General features: G+C 39.2%; 2 protein-coding genes and 1 pseudogene across 2 annotated transcripts; 1 reads left to right on the top strand and 2 right to left on the bottom strand.

The window, feature by feature from the left end:
- LOC144648402 (uncharacterized) overlaps positions 1 to 24631 on the bottom strand; it is a 210110-nt pseudogene that overhangs the window by 183330 nt on the left and 2149 nt on the right.
- On the top strand, positions 2577 to 5581 carry LOC144649823 (uncharacterized). Its single transcript, XM_078509421.1, has 3 exons — positions 2577 to 2672; positions 3636 to 3748; positions 5051 to 5581. Exons 1-3 carry the CDS (start codon positions 2602 to 2604, stop codon positions 5254 to 5256), a joined length of 390 nt encoding a protein of 129 aa, XP_078365547.1. The 5' UTR covers positions 2577 to 2601; the 3' UTR covers positions 5257 to 5581.
- Positions 21973 to 22470, bottom strand: LOC144648398 (52 kDa repressor of the inhibitor of the protein kinase-like). The gene has a single exon (XM_078507972.1). The coding sequence runs from the start codon at positions 22468 to 22470 to the stop codon at positions 21973 to 21975; it is 498 nt and encodes a 165-aa protein (XP_078364098.1).

Below are 24631 nucleotides of genomic sequence, written 5' to 3'. Positions count from 1 at the left end.
TATAAACCACTTGGAATAATCTCGGACATCCTTGGGATCGTTGTCAGTGGAATGGGACTGCACGACGCAATCAAAAATAAAAACACTATGGGGATGGTGAACAGTGTGCTTGGCATCGTTGGTTGTGTTGTTGCCTTGAGTTTGTACACTGCCGCGTTGTTTACTGGCCTACAGGTGCTGTCAACTATTAGCGGAGTGGCTGGGATTGTATTCTGGATTACCCCACTCATCATCAAACTGATTTGGCCAAAAAATATGATCATTGAAACGGCGAACGCGTTGACGAATATCTCGCGCAATGACCTGAAAGGCTACCAAGACCAGCTGGGAAGATTCACAGAGTCCGGGGCTCATAGGTGAGTGATGAGTTGGCCTGACTTTAGAATGAAAGAGTGTGATATTTGGGCATGAAGAAAGTGAGTCGGTAGAGCATATGTTCGTTTTTCCTCGCAAATAGATGACAGTTGCATATGGTTATCTTTTTTAACTATTAGTAGATTTCGTAGTCATATTCACACCAGATTACCATTGCAAGCTGTGCATTCCTCTTTACTTCAATTCCTCGCTTTTGTTTTTATGCGGTCAGGGGTGATATTTCGTTTCTGTGCCAATGATAACCTCTTATTGGTAGTTTGAAAAGTATTGATTCTTTTTATGTGAAATCCCATCGTAAATATTTAACAAATAGATTCTATGACTTAATTAAATATATATGTTTTATACAATAACGGAAGACTTATTACACTTCATTAAAAGCAATGCCGTCACCGGTGAGCTAATTGTTTTTTTCATTTCACGATAAAGTTTTCTGTAACTACGAAGCACTGTTAAACCGATTTAATAAAAAATAATAAAGGAAAACAAAACATCAATGGAAAAAAACTGCCGGTTACCTTTATTCCATCTGGAAATTTGTGTAAATCAATAAACTTTAAAATAGCGTTTAGGGCAGTTTTCATTGAGTGTCGTAAAACAAAACCAAAGTAATTATTCTGGCCAATCACAAAGACACAGAAAATCCAGTGAACCAATCAAAACTCGAAGCCGGTGCGAAGTGCGGGAAAACGTGCGCGAGCGAGTCACGATTGGTTTTGGTTTTTCTGATTGGCTAAGAAAGTGACGCGAGATTTTTAAGCCAATCACTAACCGTAGTAATGCAAAACCAAAAGCAAACGCAATTTACTTTCGACACTTAAGTAAAAACCGCTCTAACCGCCATTCGTGGATTTGCTGTGGTGTTCAACATCGGATAAAAACTTTCATACAGAATTTGATTATTTCCCAAATCATTCACTGTTTTAGCCCGGTTAAATGTTTTCGAACGGTAAACAATACTTGGCGGATTGTTTGTCACTGTAGATTTATAAATTAGCTGAACTTTTTCGTTCGGTGGCTCATCCTCGGTGTAAGAACCTGTGAAACTCACCGGTGACGTAAAACAAAGAACGAACAAAGCAACAAAGAGCGTCAAAAACAATACAGAGCAGGAAAACAAAAGCTCCAAAAAAAGAAAAAATCAGAGGTTCTTACACCGAGGCAAACCCCGTTCGGTTGTGACCACGCGAGTTTTGAACAACTTTACCGACAACATTGATTTGGACTATGAACTCTGATCAAGCGCACGAGTCACACCACCTCATGAAGTCATATATGCGTCTGTACTCTAATAGATGACAAGCATCAACAAATCACAACGCACGCAATAGCTCAGTTATTGTACGAACATCAATAGCGTGAGTATATGCCCTTCACATCGTTAAAAGGACCACGACAAAATTTTTTGCACCGTTATTTATTTTCTTTTTCAGTTTTGGCTGGTTGTACCAGCTCAACTCAGGTCTGCTACTTGAGAGAAAGATCCAACCGAACACTCCCATCAAATTTTGGCAACCATCCTGCACTATTCCAGGTACCACCCCATGCGATCCCAAGACAGCTCAATATCAAGACGAGCGTTATTTGATCCTCGGACGAAAACGGAAATTTCAATCCACCAACTCCAAGTTTAAGTTGGATCTGCCTTACGACTTTTTGGGCGTTCCTACTGAATCTAAGTTCTGTGGTAATACTATTAACATCGACACCTTATCATTCCAAGAGTATCTAAATTTCCGTATGTCGGAATTCCCCCGCCGAATCAACCGGTGGGAGAAGCTTGGAGAAGTATATGGAAAGTACCAGCGGAATGTGGAGATTGACACTCAGGCAGTACCCCAGTATAACGATGTGGATCTCAACCAATGGCTCGCCAAAGACCAAACTGTAAAACGGGAAAGAGAACCAAGACAGCTAGATGCAATACAAGACATCAAGTGTGAACCGGAGAGTGACAGAATCAGCATCGACGATTTGTCAAGAATGAATCCATCGACTGGAAGGGTAACAATTAACACGGGCTCAGGGAAAGATGTGCTGTTCATCAACGGTAATTTCCAGGCAGGCCGTAGCAAGGACTATCTGGTAGCAGATTTGGGAGCAGATGAAAACATGCTGTCCGTGGGCGCTGCAATCCCTAAAGCACACAATTCAGCCTCAGCTGTGGCTGGTGTCCTGTTTGACAACCGCGATGGCCTTGGCAGACTCTGCTACCGAAAAAATGAAATGGATGCAAAAGAGTTTGCGTTGCAATGCGTTGGCACTGTAAGGAATGTCACCATTTTTAAAGGATCCAGGTACGCTAGTGTATTTAAATGCTGTATTCTTAGCATGTTCTTAATTATTTGCAGGTTTTGATTCCTGTTTTTCTTACATAAATTATGAGACACAACTGAGATAACCATACCCTGGGTGCCAGAGGTTTTTTGTTTTTTTTTGTTGTTTTTGTTGTTGCGGCGATCACTGGCACCAAGGGTAAGATGTCTAACACATAAGAAGAAGCTTTTGCTATAAATTGAAAAAATAACAAGTTTATTGGATGGTCGGCGTCCAATTTGTTTTGTCGCCTAATGTACTGTTATAGAGGCGCATTTTTCAGCCTTACAGACCTTGGTATCGATGATGGTTTTTCCTGTTGACCGCCTACTTTCTTTAAGTTTACCATCTGGTGCCGTAAAACAAATACTTCTCAACACTCATTCCTTCTGCATGTGATCGAGGTCTACGTCAAATTACATGTTCTTGCAACAAACAATGTCCAATTGTTTATCCTTGAGCCTGGGAGGAGCGGTGGCCTAATTGCTAGTGCGCTGGACTCTCTCAGGATCGAGCGGTCCGGTTTTGAGCCCTAGCTGGGGTCATTGTGTTGCGTTCTTAGGCAAAACACTTTACTCTCACAGTGCCTCTCCCCACCCAGTTCTATAAATGGGTACCAGCGAATTTAATGCTGGGGGTAACCCTGCGTTAGACAAGCATCCCAACCGGGGGGGGGAGTATAGAAATATCCCTAGTCGCTCCATGTTACTAAACCGGGATAGCTCCGGCCTGATGGGCCACTAGGCTCGATCGCAGACTTGACTTTATTATCTTATTCATATTTTTTATACCTTTGCACAGTCCATACTCTTTTAAAGAACACAACGGTCAAAATCTACATCCTATAGCTATTTCAGACCAAAGCCGCTCAAAAACCATACCCCTTGGTGCCGCATATAGTTACCTGATGGCTTAATTCGTTGTTGTTTTCTTTACTGTTACAGACTTCATGATTATGTTATCATGGGCGCCCAGGGACCGTTTACTGTTATACAGAACAGCGGAGCGAATGCTTACCATCTTATCATGGAAGATATTATGACGAATCGGAAACCAGGTACAGACACTGATCGCTGACTCTTTTCAGCTTCGTATTTAGTCGTTGTAATGTTACCCTGATTGGTATGTTTACGTACGATAATTGAAAAGCATAAACTTTGAACGATAGGACCGAATGGCATTCTGGGTAAACTGCATTGGCAAGCTGAGTGATATTCCATCTGTCAGTTATCACGATGTTTTCTTCTTTTGGAACCGTAAGAGTGTGTTATATGCAGCTTGTGTGTCAAACTGTTTATTCTGACAAGGACGGGGATTATTTTGTCCGATCTCCCAGCAGACATTTGGGTCGCATCGTTGTTTATGCTTTTCACGGGTCAACGTTTTTTCAATAAGGTAACAGGAGCCCATTGGCTCCTGTCAGGTATATAATATACAGTTAAAGCTCTCGTAAGCGGACCTCATCGGAACGCGAAAACAGTGTCCGTAACTAGAGCTCGCCGCTCACGAGAATGGTTCTCGCAAAATATGCTAAGCTTAAAAAATGACAACAAAATAGTATAAGTAAACAAAGTAATAGGTTTCTTCGCGTATGTTAAGGCCATCGGGAACAAGTGTTCTGCCTTTTAAAATTAAAAAAGCTTCCCTGGCCTTACGGATTGAGTCTCGGTTGGAGAAGACTTTTTCGATGGGGATTAGTTGTATGTCATTAGCAGTGTGGTTAGGCGAGGAAATGAAATGTTGTGCGGCTCTAGTGGGTTTAGATTTACTGTTAGGGTTATCTATGGTACGGCGGTGTTCATTAAATCGGTCTTTTAAACGTCGTTTAGTTTCTCCTATGTATTGTAAATTACAGCAGTTACATTGAATTATGTAGATGAGGTTTTGAGTGTCACAGGTCAGGTTAGATTGAATGTGGCGCGTTTCACCAGTAGAAAAGAAGGTATAGGTAGTTAGTCCGTCAGTAATATGAGGACAAGTGGTGCAGTTCTTTCCACAACGAAAAGAACCGGATGGAAGTTGCTGATGCGGATTAGTCAAATTAGAACGGAGTTTGGCCTTCACTAGTAAATCGCGAAGGTTAGGGGAGCGCCTGAAAGCAAAAACAGGCAACTGTTGAAAAACGGTTTTGCAGCGGTTAGAACAGAGTAAATGAAAATGTCTTTTGATAATGTTAGAGATGTAAGGAAGCGATGGATTAAAAGTAGTTATAAATGGTACACGCTTGTTGAATATGAGATCGTTGTAGCCAACTCATATCCAACGAGCGCTCGTGCAATAATTGTTAATTAGACGAATTTCGTATTTCCAAAGATTTGAATCTTAAGGCCAGAAAATAATGATATCCATATCACCACAGGTCAACCAACCCGCTTTGCAATCATGGACACCAGTGGTAATCTGCCGTTCATCAAAATATGTCAGGCACGTGACAAGCGGGTTACAATCGAAACTAAAGAGAATGACGTCATCAAGTTGAAAGCCAGTGACGGTGAGGTTGTGGTGGAGATACGAGTCACAGGATATGCGCCTCGTGTCGACATAGTCTCCATATGCGAAGGATAAAGGAGGCCCGTGGCTTGAATTTCTTCCAGGAACGGATATTGCTTTACTTCTGATAAATAAACTATCCAGTGGATACGGGAGCCCATTACTCGGAGTGTACAACTTTCATACTGCGTGTGAAACGGCTTTTTCACGAGTAAAGTTATTTTTAGGCCCTGTCCACATTTAGCCGGGTGAATTTGAAAATGGAGAAATCTTAAAACGCCTTCTACAATTGTTATCCGTCTGCATTAGCCCGGCAAGCAAGAGTTACAACGCATACACACAGCTGCCTATTGACAGAAATTACATGGCAATTTGACGTCTGTGATTTCAATAATTTCCGTTTTTGCCCGATTTCACAATAATACATCATCTAACCGACATTCCTAAATTTTATCCACTTTGATGAGCGTTATGTAAAATAGTACCGTTTTCACTGACCTTTTGGCCTGTCCGGTTAAAAAAAAAAGATGCGTTTTCAAATTTACATGGATAAGTGTGGACGGAGGCTTAGACAACATTAGTAGTAGTAGTAGTAGTAGTAGTAGTAGTAGTAGTAGTAGTAGTAGTAGTAGTAGTAGTAGTAGTAGTAGTAGTAGTAGTAGTAGTAGTAGTAGTAGTAGTAGTAGTAGTAGTAGTAGTAGTAGTAGTAGTAGTAGTAGAGTTAGTGTCTTTATTTATAGAGGGTAGCGCTTGAAGCTTATAAACCTGTGGCCCTTCAAGAGTGTTCTTACAGCATAGTAGCTGACTTCATAGGAAGCAGTAAGTTTCGCGGGAAAGGCTTAGCTAAGAATAACTTTCCTTTTGAAAACGCTGTTGCAAAAATATACGGAAGTTGCACTCTCCGGGTAATGGTCTCTTGGAGGTGTCGACATAACGAACAAAGGTATTCACCGGATTGTAATTTATACGGAAAACAGTTTTATTCATCCTTTTAAGGACCGAGCCAAGAAGTTTACATGCATGAAACCAAAGCCGGCCCCAGATTCTATCGAATAGATAATGCTCCCAAACTGCTTTCCAGAATGTCTAAATGATAACTTGGGGAAGGTGGGTGGGGGGAGGGGGGTTTTGGCATATTGAAGTGATAAACCTAGCTTTTTTGAATGTAAATGAGCTCAAACGCTGCTCATGTGTCAGTGTGTTGTTTTTAAATCACCAGTGAAAGTTATGTATGGGGGTCCCCTCTTCCTCCCCGCCCTCCCCCCCCCCCCGGAATTTCAGAACTAAGGAAGGTAGTTTATGTTGTTTGATTGAAATAGATTGTGACACGAAAGTAAAATAAAGATGATCAATATCATCCAAACCGTTTTTGTTGACATTGTTTTCTTTTTCCTGCTGAAAAAGAAATGAGTGAAACCAAATACTCCACAACGTGTGAAAGAATGCATACACTTTATTTTGACGCGGTCCGCATGATTTCTTATCGGAGTACTTAGTAACAGGGATTTGTCTCATAATCGAAGCAGTGGTTTCCAGCTTTGCATTTTTCTGCTTCCATTCTCATTCTTTTAACTTGCGCTCCACTGGGCCAGTAAAAGAAGAATCAATAATCACCACTCATGAAAGCCCGGTGCGACGCTCTACCAACTGAGCTATCGGAGCCACACATTGGGAGCAAGGTCAATTGTGAGTTCATATTTTCCCGTGCAGAGGAGTGAAATGATATTCAAAATGTTGTCCGAAGGTTGTACGAATTTTTTCGAACATTTTCTGAATTTTTTCCGAAGATTTTCGAAGATTGCATATGAACTTCGGATGTAATAAAGAAGCCTGATAAAAAAAAAATCAGGGCTTCAGGGCTTTGAACTTGATTGATACTTTTGTTACTTCGATGAAGACCAGTTCCGTCGATAGTGTGTTAGAAATAGTTTAACTTCCTCGATTTACTTCCGTTCTGGGAAATGTACCTCCGCCTTGACCTAAGAGCATGCGCAATAAAAACCCGAAGACTCTCATTTAGACAATGGGTACTAACATTAACCCAAATACCATTTTCTCAGTGAAAAGTTGCCCAATCCCAGTTCCCATTTTATTACCTCTTTATTTACCCTTCAGTTACATTTTTTGCACAAATACCTGCTTCCAGCTTGAATGTGTCAGCCATACTAGGAAATCCTCCTCGATACAGGTTTTTATAACCAGAAACATAGCCGTCTCCAGTTTTCGAAAACATCAGTTGCTACTCTCCGAGAATAAAATTATTTATTATTATTATTATGATAATAATTATTAGTAATAGTAATTGGACCTCGTGTCGTACAATTCAGGGATTAATCGGGCGGGTAATTTGAAAATCGGCAGAGCGCGCAGCGCGAGGACGATTTGAAATAACGAGCACGATTACTCTCTGAATATCGTTGCTGAGTCTCGCGCATGTTTTGATGAATACAACTACCGTTCCCGCAGGCGCGCGCTATAGAGGGAATCGGGTATTGTACGACACGAGGTCCAATTACTAATTAATCGTATCAATAACAAAATTCGCGGTTAGGTAGTCTTTGAGAATCTTTTTTAATGTGAAAAAGTCAATGGTAAATTCAACTGGTTGTACAAACAGTGGGACTCGAAAAAACCCATTTATATGCGCGTGATTGACGCGCGAGTTCACGTGGGTGTCCAATTACAGGTATCCAATTTGAAGTTGCTCAAATTGGATACCTGTAATGGACACCCAGTGATCTCGCGCCGATTACGCGACAAATAGGCGCGCGTAGAACCAATCAAAATCGAGAATTTTGTTATAGATACGATTATTATTATTATTATTATTATTATTATTATTATTATAATTATAAGTAACGCGAGCCTGCCTTGCCTTGCATTTGAATGGTAACCACAGGACCCCTCTAACGTTCTATAATGAAGTTGAATTTGTAGCCCTCATCCCATTAGGCTTGTACGCATACAAACCCCATTAAGGTCATTACCCTGAAATAGAACTGAACATAGATTTTTACCCAAACTTCGCCTAACTTAAATTTTGAAATAAAAAAAGGGTCACCATATTCGTTTAGGAACATGAAGATCTTGTATATTCCATATAATTCCTCTGCTAGTACCTGCAAAGTCTCACATGGTCGGAAGCAATGCTTTGTAATGCTATTTCCCTCCCCACTCCTCTCTATCGTACACAGCCCTTAGCATTCGTTTATACCTTTGGGTCGAGGCACTGTGGGAGTCAAGTGTTTTGTCGAAAGACTTGGCGTAGGGTTCTTCCCATTAAACCAAATATTTAGGAAATTTCGGTCTGTCGTGAAATGGAAAGGTCCGTTTTGGTTTGGAGCGACCGGAATAGTCGGGACCACTTTTGGAAGTGGTCCACTTTGACCAGTCTGACCGAAAATTACCGTTCCATTTTGACAAACCGATCAGTTGTCTTGCTTTGCTCAGTTGCTTCTCTCGGACACGGGGAACTTGGGAAAGGAATGTAAAATAGGACAGTTCCGCTCAGTTGTCGTTCCTCGCGCTCTTCAAACTGTCATATCTGTTTGAATTTGCACGGATGTTGGACGTTAAGAATTAAGCCGTCTTTGCTAAACATTTTACAGCTGTCGTCTTATTCTGTTTTGCAAAAGCTCTTTTAATATTTCTTCTTCGCTCTTTTTCCGTGATATAACTGCACGTTCTCTGAGCGCCTGGATCATACAACTTGTTGAAAACTTTTATCCTAATATGGTCGAAATGAAAATAACATTTAAGTTTTCTATGTTCCAGGTTGCGTTTGTTTAAATTGTAATGCCCTGTAGAATGTCCGTAATCATCGACCTTCGTTTTATAGAAACAGAACTACCTTTTCAGTACTTTTCCTAACTTCTCCCCCTCTTCATAGTTACAAGTAGGTGGGAAGTTCCGAATGTCGGATGTTTCGCCTTCAAGTTCATCAGCCTGCAGTGAAGTCGATTCGTCTACACGATCTGACATGTTTCGCCTACTCTAAAGTTGATTCGTCTCCACAATTTTTTCGAATTTGAATACTTTAAAAGAGCATATTTCTTAAGGTTTAGATCGGAGTTTTACTTGCCAGTCATGCACGCGTTATGTTTGACTAATATGGACTAGCTAGTGAAGAAGTTCTCACCTAAATTTGTACTGACATAATTGTAACACTGGGCCTGGCTGCCTACCCTTTTTAACCCTACAGTTATTTCATGCAGCCAAAACCCTTAACTATTTATTTTTACTTATATATATATACTTTTTTGTAAATATTTTAATGTTTTTAAGGCAAATTTTTAGCTAAAGCGTGATAATCATGTCCCCCGAAATATGCCCTTTCCAATTTTTGCGAAAATAACTAACCGAAAGTTATAATCAAATAACCAACAAAACTAAACTTAGAAACTTCTTATATGAGCTAAACTCTAAAATATACATCTTTAACTCGATCACTAACCCAAACATATCCACTGAAGAAAGCTATCGATCAAAGCCGAGAGATTTTTTCTGAACTAAGATAAACAACTTTAAATCTCTGGGTGGGCTGTCGGGCTCTTAAAAATTACAAACAATTCACCATAAAACAAAATTACTCAGTAAGTTACCGTATTTATTCGATTAAGCGCCCTGGGCGCTTATTAAATTTTTGGACTTCGAGGGTGGGCGCTTATTAGAGGCTGGGCGCTTATTAACTTTTCCTACCTACAGGGTGGGCGCTTATTTGAGGTTGGGCGCTTAAGGAGGCTCGATGTAGTTTTTAGAAAATCAAGCTTGTTTGAGAACAAAAGAAAACGTCAATCGTTACTATGGTAACCTTTGTGACAAAGTCTCGAGTAAAAAATTAAAATTTGGTCATATTTGATCATTATGGTGTATTTTGGCAAATATCGGACATTGGCTTCCTAGATAATTTTAATTTTCAAAACAACCACCCTTCGGGTAAAAAAACTACATCGAGCCTCCTTAATCGAATAAATACGGTAATACAACGCTTAATAACATTAGCATAAAAGGCGTTGTTCAGTGTAAACTAAAGAGGAAAAACAAAACGTGCATCTGACAACTAAGAAAAAAGGGCTCTTTTAGCGAAAGTGTACGGCATATGATCGTCCGATCATACATTGTCCATATGGTATTCATAACAACAGGGGTCATCAGATAATTCATCCAAACTTGATATAAAACTTTACTAGAACTGATAAAACTTACCAGTGAAAATCATATAAAATCAAACAGTAGTTAAACATATGTGTTTACTAATATGTGGATTTTTTGCAGAAAAGACATCGACTTTTTTTTGATTTCGTATTTACTGGTAAGTACCAAGAGAAAATTATCTTGTATGTACCTAATTATTACTAGTAAACGCGTGATCTTGCAACAAAGAATCGACTGTTTTTGCAATATCGCGAGTTTATTAGTAATTGTAACGTTTTTGAGTAATAAATGCAAAATTTTGAAAAATAGCCGTTTTGCTTTTTTGCAAGATTGGCCGTTTTTAAACTAGGGACGAGTTACCCATCTGGACGAGTTTGTCCAAAATTTTTTTGTTCGTTTAAAAAACGTAAACAGACTCCTGGCTATGCGTCTCTAGTATAAAGACGGATACAAGACGAGTTACGGGTCTAGACGAGCTTCCTTTCGTTATCCGTCTTTCAAGAAGCATTTTGAGAAGTAGCTGGTCTAGACGGGTAACTCGTCTTGTGCACGTCTTTATACTAGAGTCGCATAACCAGACGAGCAACAAAATTTTTGCCGAAGCTCGCCCGGACGGGTAATTCGTCTCTAGTATAAAAATGGTCACTTGCGTATGTACTAGTTATTCTGAAATACTTACTAGTAAAAGCGAATTATTGGAAAAAGTCGATTTCTTTTTTGCAACAAAAATCATTTATTAGTATTAAGAGGAGGGGAGGTACAGAATAGGGAGGAGGGAGAAATTTTGGTTAAAAAAAAAAAAAAAGGGAGGAGGGAGAAAATGTAGCTCAAAAAGTAGGGAGGAGGGAGATATGCCCTCCTGTCCCTCCCACTCTATTAAAACGAACATTTTGAAGTGTTATTTGAAATAGCTCTCATTGGTATTTTTTTTGTTGCAAAATAATTCGTTTGTTAGTTCAAGTAATTTTTTTTACAAAGTTTGTAAAAATAAATTACCAAATCAACAGCGTATTTATGCAGTATGCACAAAGGACACAAGAATGGCTCTGGGGCAGGAAGCGAGAAATGCCCAAGAGTTAACGAAGCCTGGGTTCTAGATTAATCGGAGAGAATATTCGTGCGTTTTACACGAAGTTCAACCTGCAGAGCCGAAGTACAATAGCATTTTGTTCGGTTGAGCAACTTGAGGTGTGATGTTTCGCAGTGTGTTCGCCTTTCAGGTAAGTTTTATGTATGTTTTCGTCTTTTTCTGCATTCCAGTGCTTCAACATGACTCAAAGACTGCTGAGGCATCGGTCATTCAAGTATTTATACTGTAGAGCCTCCGATAAGATGAAAATGAAATATGACTTTTCACCTTTCAGGAACCCTGAGCAAATCACAGTCTGCACAGTGAGCATTTGCAGATTTTCGTAGCACTATAAAGCTGCTAATAAACCAGACAGAACTAAGGTAGGTTAATTAATTTGTTTGGTACAAAATTCGCTTCATTCTGGGCATTTGTGGTTGGAATTGTACGCTTTATGTGAGTGTACACTCTTAAACTAGAAATCCTAGAAATCTTATTTTAAGAACAAATTTCTCAAAACAAATCGCGAATTAAGGACCTTTGTTCTTAAATAAAAAACGGTCACCTTAAATCAAGTGATCGTTTTTTTTTTAAGAACAAAGGTCCATAATTCGCGATTTGTTTTGAGAAATTTGTTTAAGAGTGATGTCTTGCTTGAAAACAGTCGAGCTATAAAAACACGCGGGTTGGCCAGCAAAGTCGGTCGTGAAAATTAAGCTTATCACACCTGTATCTTGAAGATTTTGATGATAATTCATTCTAGTGCCTTTCTTGCGTGGTTTATTACATCCCTAGCCTTTCTTTCATCACGTTGAAACTTTTGTTTTGTACATTACAGGTTTGAAATGTTGAAACTTTGAAGTTTTGTAACTGGCGGTTGATATTCTCGTGTTGGTATTCATGGGGTCGGTTTGACAAAAGTCGTAAGCAGGGGCCTGGGTAAAGGAGCAAAGTTAGTCAAGTTGCACGTTATTTTCGTCTTCCCTGAAGGTTGGTAAATATTGAATAGTGATCTAGTGTCTTTTCTCGCTTGTTTTGCTGCTGTCTACATTCCCTGTTCCCCCCCCCCCCCAAGTGGGGTGGTGTGCTTGGTCTCCAAAATAGCACCCCATTCCAACAGAATAACTAAACTCCTCTTGTGCGTCATTAGAACAACCTCAAAGATAAATGGCACATTTAGCCAACAATTTAAGCTGATTTATATCAAAAGATTCTCACCCTCTTTGCATCAACAAAAACTAAAACAACAACAACACTTTGTTTGCGTTCCCAGTTACAAATGAGAATAAAAAACAGCGATAATAAATGACGTTTCGATGAATCAAATGATAATGATGAACCGCGATTCATCGAAACGCCTTTTATAACCACTGATTTTATTCTAAATTGTATACTGAAAGTCTCAGTTACAAATGGTATTCGAAAATTATATGATTTTATAGGAAAATCCACTACCTGATGAGGGAATTCCATGTTAAATTTCACGCAAAAAACCGATATCGCGATTCGTGCGATATCGGTTTTCAAGTAAAATTTAACGGAATTCACGAGTCAGGATTTTCCTTGAATCGCATAGCCTGTTTAGTATAGAAAAGAAAACCCAATTTCTTTTTTGTTTATGGCTGAATGTTGCAATTTTTACTGCGCACTCAGGAAGCCATTCCAAATCAACTGTCATGAGCCAGCGAATCGGAATCAAGCAACTCGAACAATTACCGTAAAAACCCGCAGATAAGTCGCACCTTTTTTCCAAAATCGAAATCGGGGGTGTGGGTTATCTGCGGGAACATTCGGAAAAGGTGCTGTAAATTTTTGTGAACTGACACTAATTTATGGAAAATTATGTAAATTAATATAACATAAAACTACAAGAGAGTACAGGTCATTACTTCTGCAAGTTTGACAGCTCCTCTACTTTCCAGAGTCGACAATAGCCTATAACTTTAACAGTAATATTGATACTTTATGAGTGAGAAATACCACGAGTATTCACGCGTAAGATGGCCTATTGTTTCTTTTTCATTTTGCACTTTGCTGGAAAATTTGTCGAACTGATTAGGAAACTCTTCATGCAACGAGTTTATTTCCAATAGATGGCTCCCAAATCTCTTTATTTTGTCGATATGATAGCCACAAAACCCGAACGCCTCCATCACCATCTTGTTTTGCTTTACGTTCTCGCCCCAGTCCCATATTTTGCGTCCGATCAAATGCCTGGTTACTAAGCTACGAACGTTCGGCAAACGCAAGTTCTTGTTGTTGTCACACAAAAATCCATGGAAAAACTGTGTTGAATGAAGAAATACCTGTCAACAAATGCTAGAAAAAGATCACCTATAATATGTCAAAGTTCGTTTTCATTATATTAAAGAGCTCAAATTGTGGGCAAGACTGAAGTATAAATCTGTTTCAATTTTCACTGAGTTTACGTACAATGAAGAGGACTTCCTAAAGACTCAACTTTGGATTTTTGACTCGACTTTGGATTTTCTTTGATTTACTTTCAAAAAACTTTTTTTCCCAACATTTGAGGTGTTAAACTCAGGGTGTGGCTTATCTGCGGGTGCGGCTTATCCACGGGTGTTTACGGTAAAATCAACTTTGTTTTACAAGGGTTGCACAATCACACAGGTGTGAAAATGCGGAATGCATCAGACTCAGTTGTATGTGGGAACTTGGAAGCAGGCAAACTGGTAACGCACTGGAACAGTGTATCACCATCATCTTCACTCATGTGTGGGCAAAGAATCATCACAACTTGACAACGGACATCAATTGGGAACACTCGCAGAGATGGAACTTCACGAGCAATGGAACACACAAGCGCTAAACCAAACTTCATGATAAAAGCGTAAAGCACAACATCATGAGAAACATTCTCATCTCGCTTAAAATTTAAATTTACTTAGTATCTCCTGTGCTGTTGTGACGAGTAACGGCAACACAAACAAAAGCTCGATTTAACCTCAGATAGTTCACACATCAGGTGGACAATATTAAAGTATTGGAAGGAAAAACCAATCCTTAGTATACTGGAACTTAATTGTTATTTTATCAAAAACTAACAAGTTTGCTTAGTTTTCCAAAGTTTATTCAATAATTATTTTGTAAGTACAGAAAAAAATAACCATTGGTAGATATATATTTTGTGAGCTTGTATGCTGCTCTAGTTCATGAACTTGATTGATTGCTGTTGCAAGGTCATCATACATCTCACTGACCTGCTCTAGTGTCACTTCTTGTTTCTTTACTCTTTAAAGCTGTCTTTTCCTCTTCTAGCTTTTTCTATATTGAATCCCAAAGATTTAGTGAGTCATTGGTTCTGCCATTGTTGGGCGCAGGCCAGTTTTATTGTTGGACTCTGATTACATGTTGTTATCAGATGTTTGTCATATGAAGTTTTCTGCACTTATTGCATGTCATCTTATGTTTTACAACAATACAGTGCAAGACAATAACCTGTATTTCACCTTGAATTTAAAGTAGCAAGATTGCTTATATCTGAAAAAACGAATAAATGAATACATAAAATGACAATATGTACAATTACGTAATTAATAACAAGTATAGGAAGGACAGCAGTCAGTGTCAAATTCTAAGTTACGAAAAATTCAAAATTGTCAGTTTAAAAGTTAAGGCTAAACTGACTGGTGTGGCCACATCTTACTCTTGTTGGTATTTGTCATTAATGCAATGAGCATTCATGGAATTAAGAATTTTCACTTGAATTGTCATGAAATGTATTTGTGTGGAGAGCCACTTCATGTTGATCGCTTGTTTCCTTCTCTCTGCTATAACAAGTGTTGCTATGAATATTATTTATTTTGATTAACAAGTGTATTGGAACAGATGTTTGCTGTGTACTGATTTCCTTGAAAAAAACTCTGCAATATTTCATTGGGTAGCTGGAAAGTTGTGTTGGTATAAGTTAGTGTTATAAAGTTTGTACAAGTTTATTTACTGATGCGCACCAACTTGACTCTAAACTGCAGGTGAGTTCTGGAGCGAAGATTCTCTACCTCAGTTTCCAAGATGTAGGCACTCACAATGCTAATATTGCCCAGGAACCATGGCTAATAATGGCACCTTTTGTGTGGCCAAGGGCCCACAGCAAAGTAATTTCTCTTTGTTTATTCAAGTAGACACCTGTCATGTTTTTGTTGTATGAAATGGTGGCAGGGACGATGAGAACTTGAACTATGGTTCCATGCATTGCTTTCTGTTGACTGTTTGGTCACCTACTAGATTCAGTTGGGGGTTTAGGAAGCCAATTTTTAAAAACATTAACTGATTGAGTCGTGAAGTTGATTTATTGCTCTTCAAGCCAGGTACCAAAGAAAATAGTTGTTTTTGTTCTGCCATAGCAGTTGTCAGCATGAAGGTAGTCCATTGTTCTGAAAGTAATGATGAACATAGCTTAATGTTGTGTTGGCCACTTTACCATTGTTACTTCCCCTTAAATATGGTAGTTAACTTGCCAAGGCACTGCTTCACACATGATGCTGAAGTTTCTGCATTTGCTTGGCATTTTAAAATAGTTTGGTCCTGGCTGGTTTTCATAACTGGAAATGTGGACTTGCTGAGCAAAGTTGTAGAACTAGTGGAAATGTCTTGATTGAGCACCTGTCACTGTTTTTGTTCCTGAGTTGTAAGGTGAGGCCCATGCTTCAGCTTCAGGTGACAAAGTGAGAAATGGTTGAGTTAATTAGGCTTACAGGGTACTTGAGGTTCGTAAACATCAGCTTCAGGCGATCACATTCAGTCACTAAAGACTCCCATGTAGATGACAGATGAAAAGCACGGTTTACCATGGTTTTTATGATGGGTTTCTTGTACCTTTTGTCGACATGGCTTTGGTGATGGAGCAGTAGGTCGGTATTTGTTGGCTTCCGGTAAACACTGGTTTCCAGTTGGTGACCTTTCTTTAGTATTTCCATACCAACAAATGGTAACTTGTTGTCAGAAGCTAGTTCCATTGTGAATTGTATGGAAGAGTGACAGTTGTTAAGGCATCTGCTAGAGGTACAAGTCCATATTTCCTTTAAATTCTATAATTTTCTGAATCAAATTATTCTCAATGAATCACTGATAATGTGGTTCATGTAACGTTTCAGTTATTGGATGCTTAATTTTTTGCTTCATTTTCCTTGCGTCTCATTTCACAGCATTTCAAGTTTATTGTATCTCAAATTTCCTTTTCCACAAAAGTCTCTTCTCCAGGTGTTTGTGGAAATACTGCAGCAGCTAATGCTAAAAAGAAATAGGAATTATCAGCTGACCATCTTAATGTACTACTTCAGTCTTACACTACTGAATCAAAATATATTTTCCTCTGTGTAAACATATTTGGCTGTTGCAGTCACTCACCCTTAAAAACAGAGATCTAGGCCATAATATGATGTTAGTCGTGCTCAAGCGAAATTGAAGCTACATGTGTTCAGAGCATCTGCAGCTTTGCAAATATACGACAATTTTGTAAAATCATCATTTTGATCTTCTGATACAATGCTTACCACAACATGTTATTTTCCACAAGATAGTATTTTGGTAGAGTTACTGACTATACACAATTTTTTTCATTTGGTTTTTCCAGCTTGACTACTGGTATTAGAATTAGCCAGTTCATCATTGAAAAAACAATTCCTCGACTCTTATGCGTGAACTTTCTTTGTGACTGTGCCTTAAAGCGACTAATTTTTATCCTTTTAGCTTTATCAAGTGGCAGATTAGAAACAAGGAGCGAAATACTGTTGGTGGGTGCTGGAAGACAAGTTGTTGTACTTTGATAATCGCAAATGTGTGTTGTTATTTGTGGATTCAGTAGATGCATTGTAGATGCCTTAATTAGATGTGTTAAGTTCTGCATTTGCATTGGGAGAGGAAATGATGTTGAAGCTGAACTCTGTGCAGAGATACTAGTGGGAATGGACTGGTTGACGGAATTATCGCTTATAAAGCTGGGTAAAGTGGGTAGCCCTGGCGGAAATTACAGAGTTCCAATCAGTGAGCTTGAAGATGGCTCAATTGATGGTGGGATGAGGCAAACAGCTGTTTCCACAGCTGTTAATCTGGCCTTCACAGATGTTACTTTCTCTGCCAAAAATCTAAATGATTCTGTGGTACTTGCTTGCAAACATTCCACAACTTCCTTTATTGATTACATTCTGGGAAAAAAGACACAATCAGTTCATGCACAAACATGTAAAGCAAAGTCACGAGTGCTTTGATTTTATAATATTCTAAAGAGCTTTGCAACAAACTAATATATAAACAGAAACTGAAGTACCGATAACTATAAAACAAGAAAAAAATTTAAGCTCCAATATCTTTTATTTAGTTCATGAGCAGCAAATTCATCTGAGTGATTCCTAAAGTCCATCGTTTTGGCTTTTGTTGCCTGTATTTTGTATAGCTTTTATTTTAGTTTTGTTTATTATGGATTATTATTCCATGGGCGAAAGGCGTAACTCCTTTAATATATCACCTTGGTTTGTCATATCACTTTATTCAATTTGCATGAGCTAGAGATTTCCTACATTAATAACAACCACTGCAAATCACAGTAATTATGATAAATTTAACTGATTCTATCTGAGAAATTCGATGAAGCTTGTTCCCATCATCCGAATCTTCGTCTGATAGTAGACCATCCATGTCTTCCAAGGGTACACTATCCCAGTTGTCATGATCATCGCTTCCTCACTGTTTTGAGGCTCAGGCTCCCGGTCTTCATTTGATTTACCAACTGTGTCTGCCGTACCTCTGGTTACTGATGGTAAAATAACCGTCACCTTTTCCCCTTTCTCCAACGGAAGTTTCTCTTCTGGTACTCCTGTTGGGTCGTCCTTTGACTTAGCCTGCCTTTCCCCATCATTGACCTTTATCTTTTCGTTTCGCTGAGTTATGTATTCCTGATACATAAGGTGCTCATCGGAAGTGTTCCTTTTGTTTTGCTTCTTTTGATCGACCAACCTTTGAAGTGGTTCGTCATCCGAGTCGGATTCCTCAATGTGTTGTTCTTTTCGCCTAGGTGAAGTCTTACCTGAGATGAAATAACGAGACTTATAACTAGGACTTACATTTGTAAAAATTTTCCACTGGCTTACTTCATGGGTAGCAAAGTCGCAGGTCGGATGACAGAGAAGACTGACTTTCTGACTTCATCTGCAGTTGTGTCATGAAACGACTGGCCCTAAGACTGAAGAAGAATTTTTCTAATGGGGTCCATATACAGCATTGTGTTCCTCTTCAGTATGTCTGGTATGTCCTTTAGCACTGTATTTCACGTCAAAGTGTCTTGAAAAGGAGAGTAACGGCTGTGGCAAAATCTGAGAGGTAATGGCTGTGGCAAAATCTGAGCTGTTGGATGGGAATAATTCTAACATACCTTGAAGAAAGATGGAAGACAATCGTCAGAAAATGCTCTAGACGGAAAATGCCTTCTGACAATTAAACAAGCATGATCAACAAATAATCCTCTTTTGATATGGCAATAGTGGCGTGGTGGTCTGTCCAGAAGTCCACACAGTCTCGTACCCCTAAAAATAGACTTACCCCAAGATAAGGGTTAGGGTATTTTAAGGGACTAAATGCTGGTCTTTACATTGTAGACACTGACACCTTAAAATGCTTCCGCTTAGCAAGTACTATAATAAAGAATGCACTCCAAGGTTGAATAGCATGGCAGTGATGACAAATATTTTGTGAGTGCCATGTCTCGTGCATCTGTCAAGCTTTTTGTTGTTGTCAATTCTTAACTGGAGTGCCAGGTCCAACATCACTACAAAGAAATCAAATTAATTATTTTTCTCCTTCATAAGTTAACTTCAATTTGTCTTTCACATCTGGCCTTTCATACTGCCCCACTGAGGTGATCAGGGTCAGTCTCTCTGTTTTCATCTCCAATTGCTGAGTCCGCTTCAATGTCTGCCAGTGGTTCGTCTTCAGGGGGCATAATTTGATTGACAATAACTTCAACATCTTGGATGCTTTCCCTCAAACATCTCTCTCTCTTCAGTGTTGGAAAGTTCTAAAAAAAACTCAATTCAGAATCGCTAAACAGTAGTAGCACATGGAGCTTTCCCAGCTGCATTTTCACATAGATCAAACCAAGGATAATGGTCATATGACTTTTCTTTTGCTTTTCTACTTTTCCTTACCTTTTCTTCCATTCTCTTCTTCCTTTTAAACTCCATCACTTTAAGATGGTGAAGATGATTATGAACAAACGTCGACTTTACAATGAACTTGTCCGCAAATGCAGCAATAATTTTCAGGTCAGTTAAAACCACTGCATTACTAGCATGCTGTTTCTTTTACTGCACTCTGTTAAGATGACCAATAAATGCAGCTTTAAAGAACAAACATAGATTTGTACAATTTCATGAATAATAACACTGAATACATAATAGTATGCCAAAAGTAAACCGGAGGCATTTGTCATGAAATTGAATCTGAGACTAAAATTACAAATGAGTTAAGTGTCCAAACTCCCCAGAACCAATTATTCATAGTGAAGCTGGTGCTGTGTGGTGAGGTCACTGTTATCTTCATCCTTGCATTCTACGGCAGATAATTCACAACGGACAATGTTAGTAACATTTTGTTCTGTGGGCGTCAGATCCTGTTCCATCTGGGTTTCTTTGTGCTTTGCTTTAGCTTCCCTCTTAAGCAACTTTTGAAGTTCTTTTTAAGCTCCGAGAGAGGCACATTGAAAGTAGAAGTTGCCAACAAACTTTCTGGCTTTTATGAGTTTCATTGGCGCATCAGAACTTTTGCCTCCATTCGGTAAGCGACTCTTCAAATTTGTTTTGGTTCTCTTGACATAGTTTGCTTGTTTCAGTTTCCGGTGTTTGTAGGTCTTTGATGACTACTTGAAGGATTCGTTTTTTGTGCATCCTTTAGATAGCATTGAACTCCCGCTGTAGAGGGCCGGCATTTTCTCCAGTGGCTGTAACTGGTTTTATGGTGAGGCCTTTAGGGCAAGTGTTATCCAGTGCTGATTGTTCTAGCTTTTAAATGCGGTCACCAAGTGCATAGAAAGCGTTTTCACTGTCTATTTAATGATGAACCAGGCATGTTAAGACCTCTTTGAAATTGTCATCAATGCAGCTGGTTGGACAGAATGTCAGGCAATCATCAAAAGAGGGAAGGAAAAGAGTTACCTTGACAGAATAACAGTGATCATCTTTGAGAACATTGTCTGTTATTATGCCAAGCAAAAACGGGGGAGCCAGGTTTAAGCAAGTCAACAGAATCAGTAGTATACAAAAACGTTCTCTTGTCTCTCCCTTTTGCTTGAATGTGCCCCATTTGTGTTGATGGCAAAGCGTCAACAGCTGCTGTGGAATCTTTGAATCTAACTGAAACAGGCAAAGAAGGAGCAGGCGTGTAGGCATACAAGGGAAGTGTTCCAACGTTGTCTCTTGTGCTCTGGTTCTGCGCAGTAAGCTGTCCTACTGTCTTGCCAAATGAATCCCTGAAATGGCGAAGGATCTCCTGATCTTTTTGTTACCATTGTCACTGCTGATGGCTTAGCAATGATTGGTAAATCCTTAAATTGTATGGAAGGTGCATGCCATATGTGACATATTTTGTGACAGAGTTGTTTCTCCACTTTTTGGTTCAGTTCATCTCGGGTTACCATTATGCAACAACACCTTCAATTCCAGAGACAAATGCCTGCTGCATCAAGGCTGGAATGAGATTGATGACTGTTACACAAGTGGCGACATGCAAAATTTGGATTATAATGTTGAAGAGTAGAAGTTTAGAAGTTTAGTTATCCTTAAGAATATGCACCTGAACTTCCTGGTTTGGACCTGCAAGTTACAGTATCTGTGGCCTGCCTGTCCACATTTTTGCTTTGCATGACAACTACACCATATTCATCTGAAAGAAAGGAGCTGCTTAATCAGCAAACAATTAAGGGTATATTTTAGCTCACCCAAAGCCACCATTTTGCCCGATAAAAATTAACTCAAAATGACAAGTTTATTTCTTCTTGAATTAAAGTATTTTGGGGGATTGAATAAATGACTATGTTGTCATTTTGTTAATTGTTTTGAATAGAAAAAAAGTAATGGTTACCAAAATGGATCATGACAAGCTGCAGGAACCTCTATCCCTGCAGAGCTATAGTCATACGCAATTTGTTGGGCTACAGGCTGATGTCTGGGCTGTTGGTATTAAGTGCACCTAACTTTTACAGACAGGTACACATATGTTAGCGAATGAATAAACATCTTCTGAAGATCCTCCAAAATTCAGTGCCTCCCATTAGTGTCTTAATTAACATAAGTTGTGACAAACAAAAATTATAGAAAGACAGGAATCTGTCATTCTTCTGAAGACACCAAACCATTTTTGTGTAACTCACCATGTGTTTGCTTTATCACAAATGTCACTCGTGCAAGGCATTCTAATCCAGACATCGCAAAGAGCTCCTCTCTGTTTATGAAAGAAGTACAAGTTCAGGCCCGTAGGCTGGTTTTTGCCCGGGTAGGTTCGTTTTCTTTTAGAACGGACCATTAGTTACCAGTGTCCCACTAATTTAAAAAAAAATACCGTTACTGAAGAAGATTTTCCAGTTGTAGTCGACGGGGGTGAAGGTGGGCGTAACAGTTGAGTACCGTGTCTAGCTCCACGGGGGTATCGTAGTGAATGTGCAGAAGCGCAAGGTTGGACAACCTTTCTTTTCCCATTGACGCTCGCATGTAGTTATTCAGTCGTCCCAACGTGCTTGCACTTCGTTCACATTCGCATGATGTTACTGGTATGGTGCAGGCAATTTTTAGAAGAATGCTGATGTTTGGAAAGAGGTCATCATCACAATCTTTGATTGCCACTGCAGGTGAAGCTGGCCTTAATTCCGGTTCCATCGCCAGGTATCGACCTCTCCATCGCATAAGCTCCATTTCAAACATTTCAGGGGAGGGGAGATCATCATTGTACTTGTTAACAGCTGCTTCAAGATTAACATTCTTTGAACAGAGAACACTTGGTACGAGACCAAGCAGTGACGCGGCAACGGTCGCCGAAGGTGAAAACTGCTCATTGATGCACATGATGATGTGATCAAGGAGAGGAATTGCCACGTTTCGTTGGAAATAAATTTTAGGATTTTGAGCCTCGGTATTTTCACTTAAAAATATTAAGACAAAGAGAGAAAGAAATTTTAAGCAACAGCAAGAAATTAAAGATAGGAAGCCACAACTCTCCAAAATCAGTGAGAACGAGAATTTAAGGAGTCAGAGCGCACTATCTCATGTAGTTATTCGTTTGCCAGCTGGCCTTATCCTGATGGCTTTTAAATAAGAATTTTGTTTACCCCGCTACCGTCATGACGTGATTCAAAGTCATTTCTTTTAATTCCTCCTTTGCTCTACTTTCCACAATGTCACGCTGTCCAGGGGAATTGGATGTCAATTATATTGTTTGCGTTAGGCTTCAGAGCTTAGCTTCAGATATATTTAATTTATTTATACGACCGCAACATATTCAAATCGGTGAAATCAACATCAGTTATAACTTGAGTCACACTTTGCTAATGGTTCCAGTCTGAAAACCGAAAAAGAGGGGAATACACGAGAAACGTTTGAAAATTAGTCGATATTGTTGAAAATCAATACAAATAACGTCAGTATGTTTTTATTTTTATTTTATTATGTGCGTAGGCCATATGTATGCTGTACCATTCAGACCGGACCTTTAATGCTGTACCATTCAGACCGGTACATTAATGCTACACCATTCAGACCGGACCTTTTCAGGCGGTGGGGGGGTTCGTCCGAACCCCCCGAACCCCCCCAGCCTACAGGCCTGAAGTTAAACCGTAAACTTGTTTTGGACTAGAAAACATGATTTGATCTGTTACCTTGCTTTTGTTATGCATTGATACAGATCTGGAACTGGGCATTATTCCAGGTAGAGTTCTTATAAGTGTATGCTTGGTTTCAAACCTGATTTATACAATACTAACTGAAAAGTGAAATGCAAAAGCTTTCATCCTCCATACCTTCCTGTTGCTCTGCATTGCTTGCTGCTGATACTAGGGCCTTCTCTACAACGTGTGTCGTTGATTGGCTTTTTGGTGGGGACTTGGGGACCAACTTTGTTGCAATTGGCTGACACTTTTTGAGCTTTGTACCAATTTGAAACTGACAACTAGAAATCTTTAAAGATTGCGTGGATAGTTAAGTATACCTCTGATGACTGTAAGTTACAGAGAAATGTTGCCTCTCTGTTTCTTTCTTCGAATTTTAATGGAGTGGCCTCGGCCATAGGAGCTTAATGAAATCCTTGAAATCAAAACCACAGGATGAAAAGGATTAGGGGCTTTTAGTGCAAGATGTATTTGCAGCAAAAAAGCCCACAAAATTAGCTTATAAAATTCTTAAAAATAAAAAATGTACTCGTCCTCAAAAGAGTCAAGAAAACTGGGTAAGGGATTGCCAACTTGATGCTGTGGAGGATTTGAGCTGGACTTCGATCTATTTACTACTAAGATTGTGCACACTTAGTACTAATTTAAGAAACATTCAGTTCAAATTCTTCCACAGACTTATAGCAACAAGCTCCTTTCTATTTAAAATTGGAATTTCAGAAACTGCTCTCTGTTATCTGTGTTATCTTTGGGAATGCATGACAACAAGAACGTTTTGGGAAATGTTCCGAGTTTCTTCACCTCGGTCCACCTGATACCAGCTGGAACAGCATAAACGAACCTCATAAGACTTGAAGTACTCCTCTTCCCAGTTTTTTAACGTTAAACAAATATCCATAAAGAGTGCGAAAGCCTAGACTACAGTATATCAACATAATCATGGTAGGCTGGGCCCAGTCCACAGTTGTTAAGGTATTGGTTCTTGCAATAACTACATATCACTAGCAACAAACTTATAAACAAAGCGAAAATATGTCTAGCTTATTGTATTACAAATACACAGTGGTTAAACTGCAAACACAAATTAAAATGCAAACGGCAGTAAAAGTCACAACGAAGATATTTAAACTCTTTTAGGCCCATTTTTCTCTTTGTGAAGAAAATAAATTCACTCTGATTTTTTAGACTAATAAATAAACGACACTATTTAAACGCTGCGATGCAAACTTTACCTTGCTCCACTTCTGAATTCTGTGAGAAATGTGTCCAGGCAGGAGACCACTGCAGAGGAATCACGCTTTGCAACACAAAATACATCGCTGTGGGGGAGATTGGGTGTGGGT

This window comes from Oculina patagonica, chromosome 4 (genome assembly GCF_052425735.1).
Source record: "Oculina patagonica isolate OP01 chromosome 4, crgOcupat, whole genome shotgun sequence".
In the NCBI taxonomy this organism is placed as follows: Eukaryota; Metazoa; Cnidaria; class Anthozoa; order Scleractinia; family Oculinidae; genus Oculina; species Oculina patagonica.
This window is presented reverse-complemented; position numbering and strand designations above follow the sequence as displayed.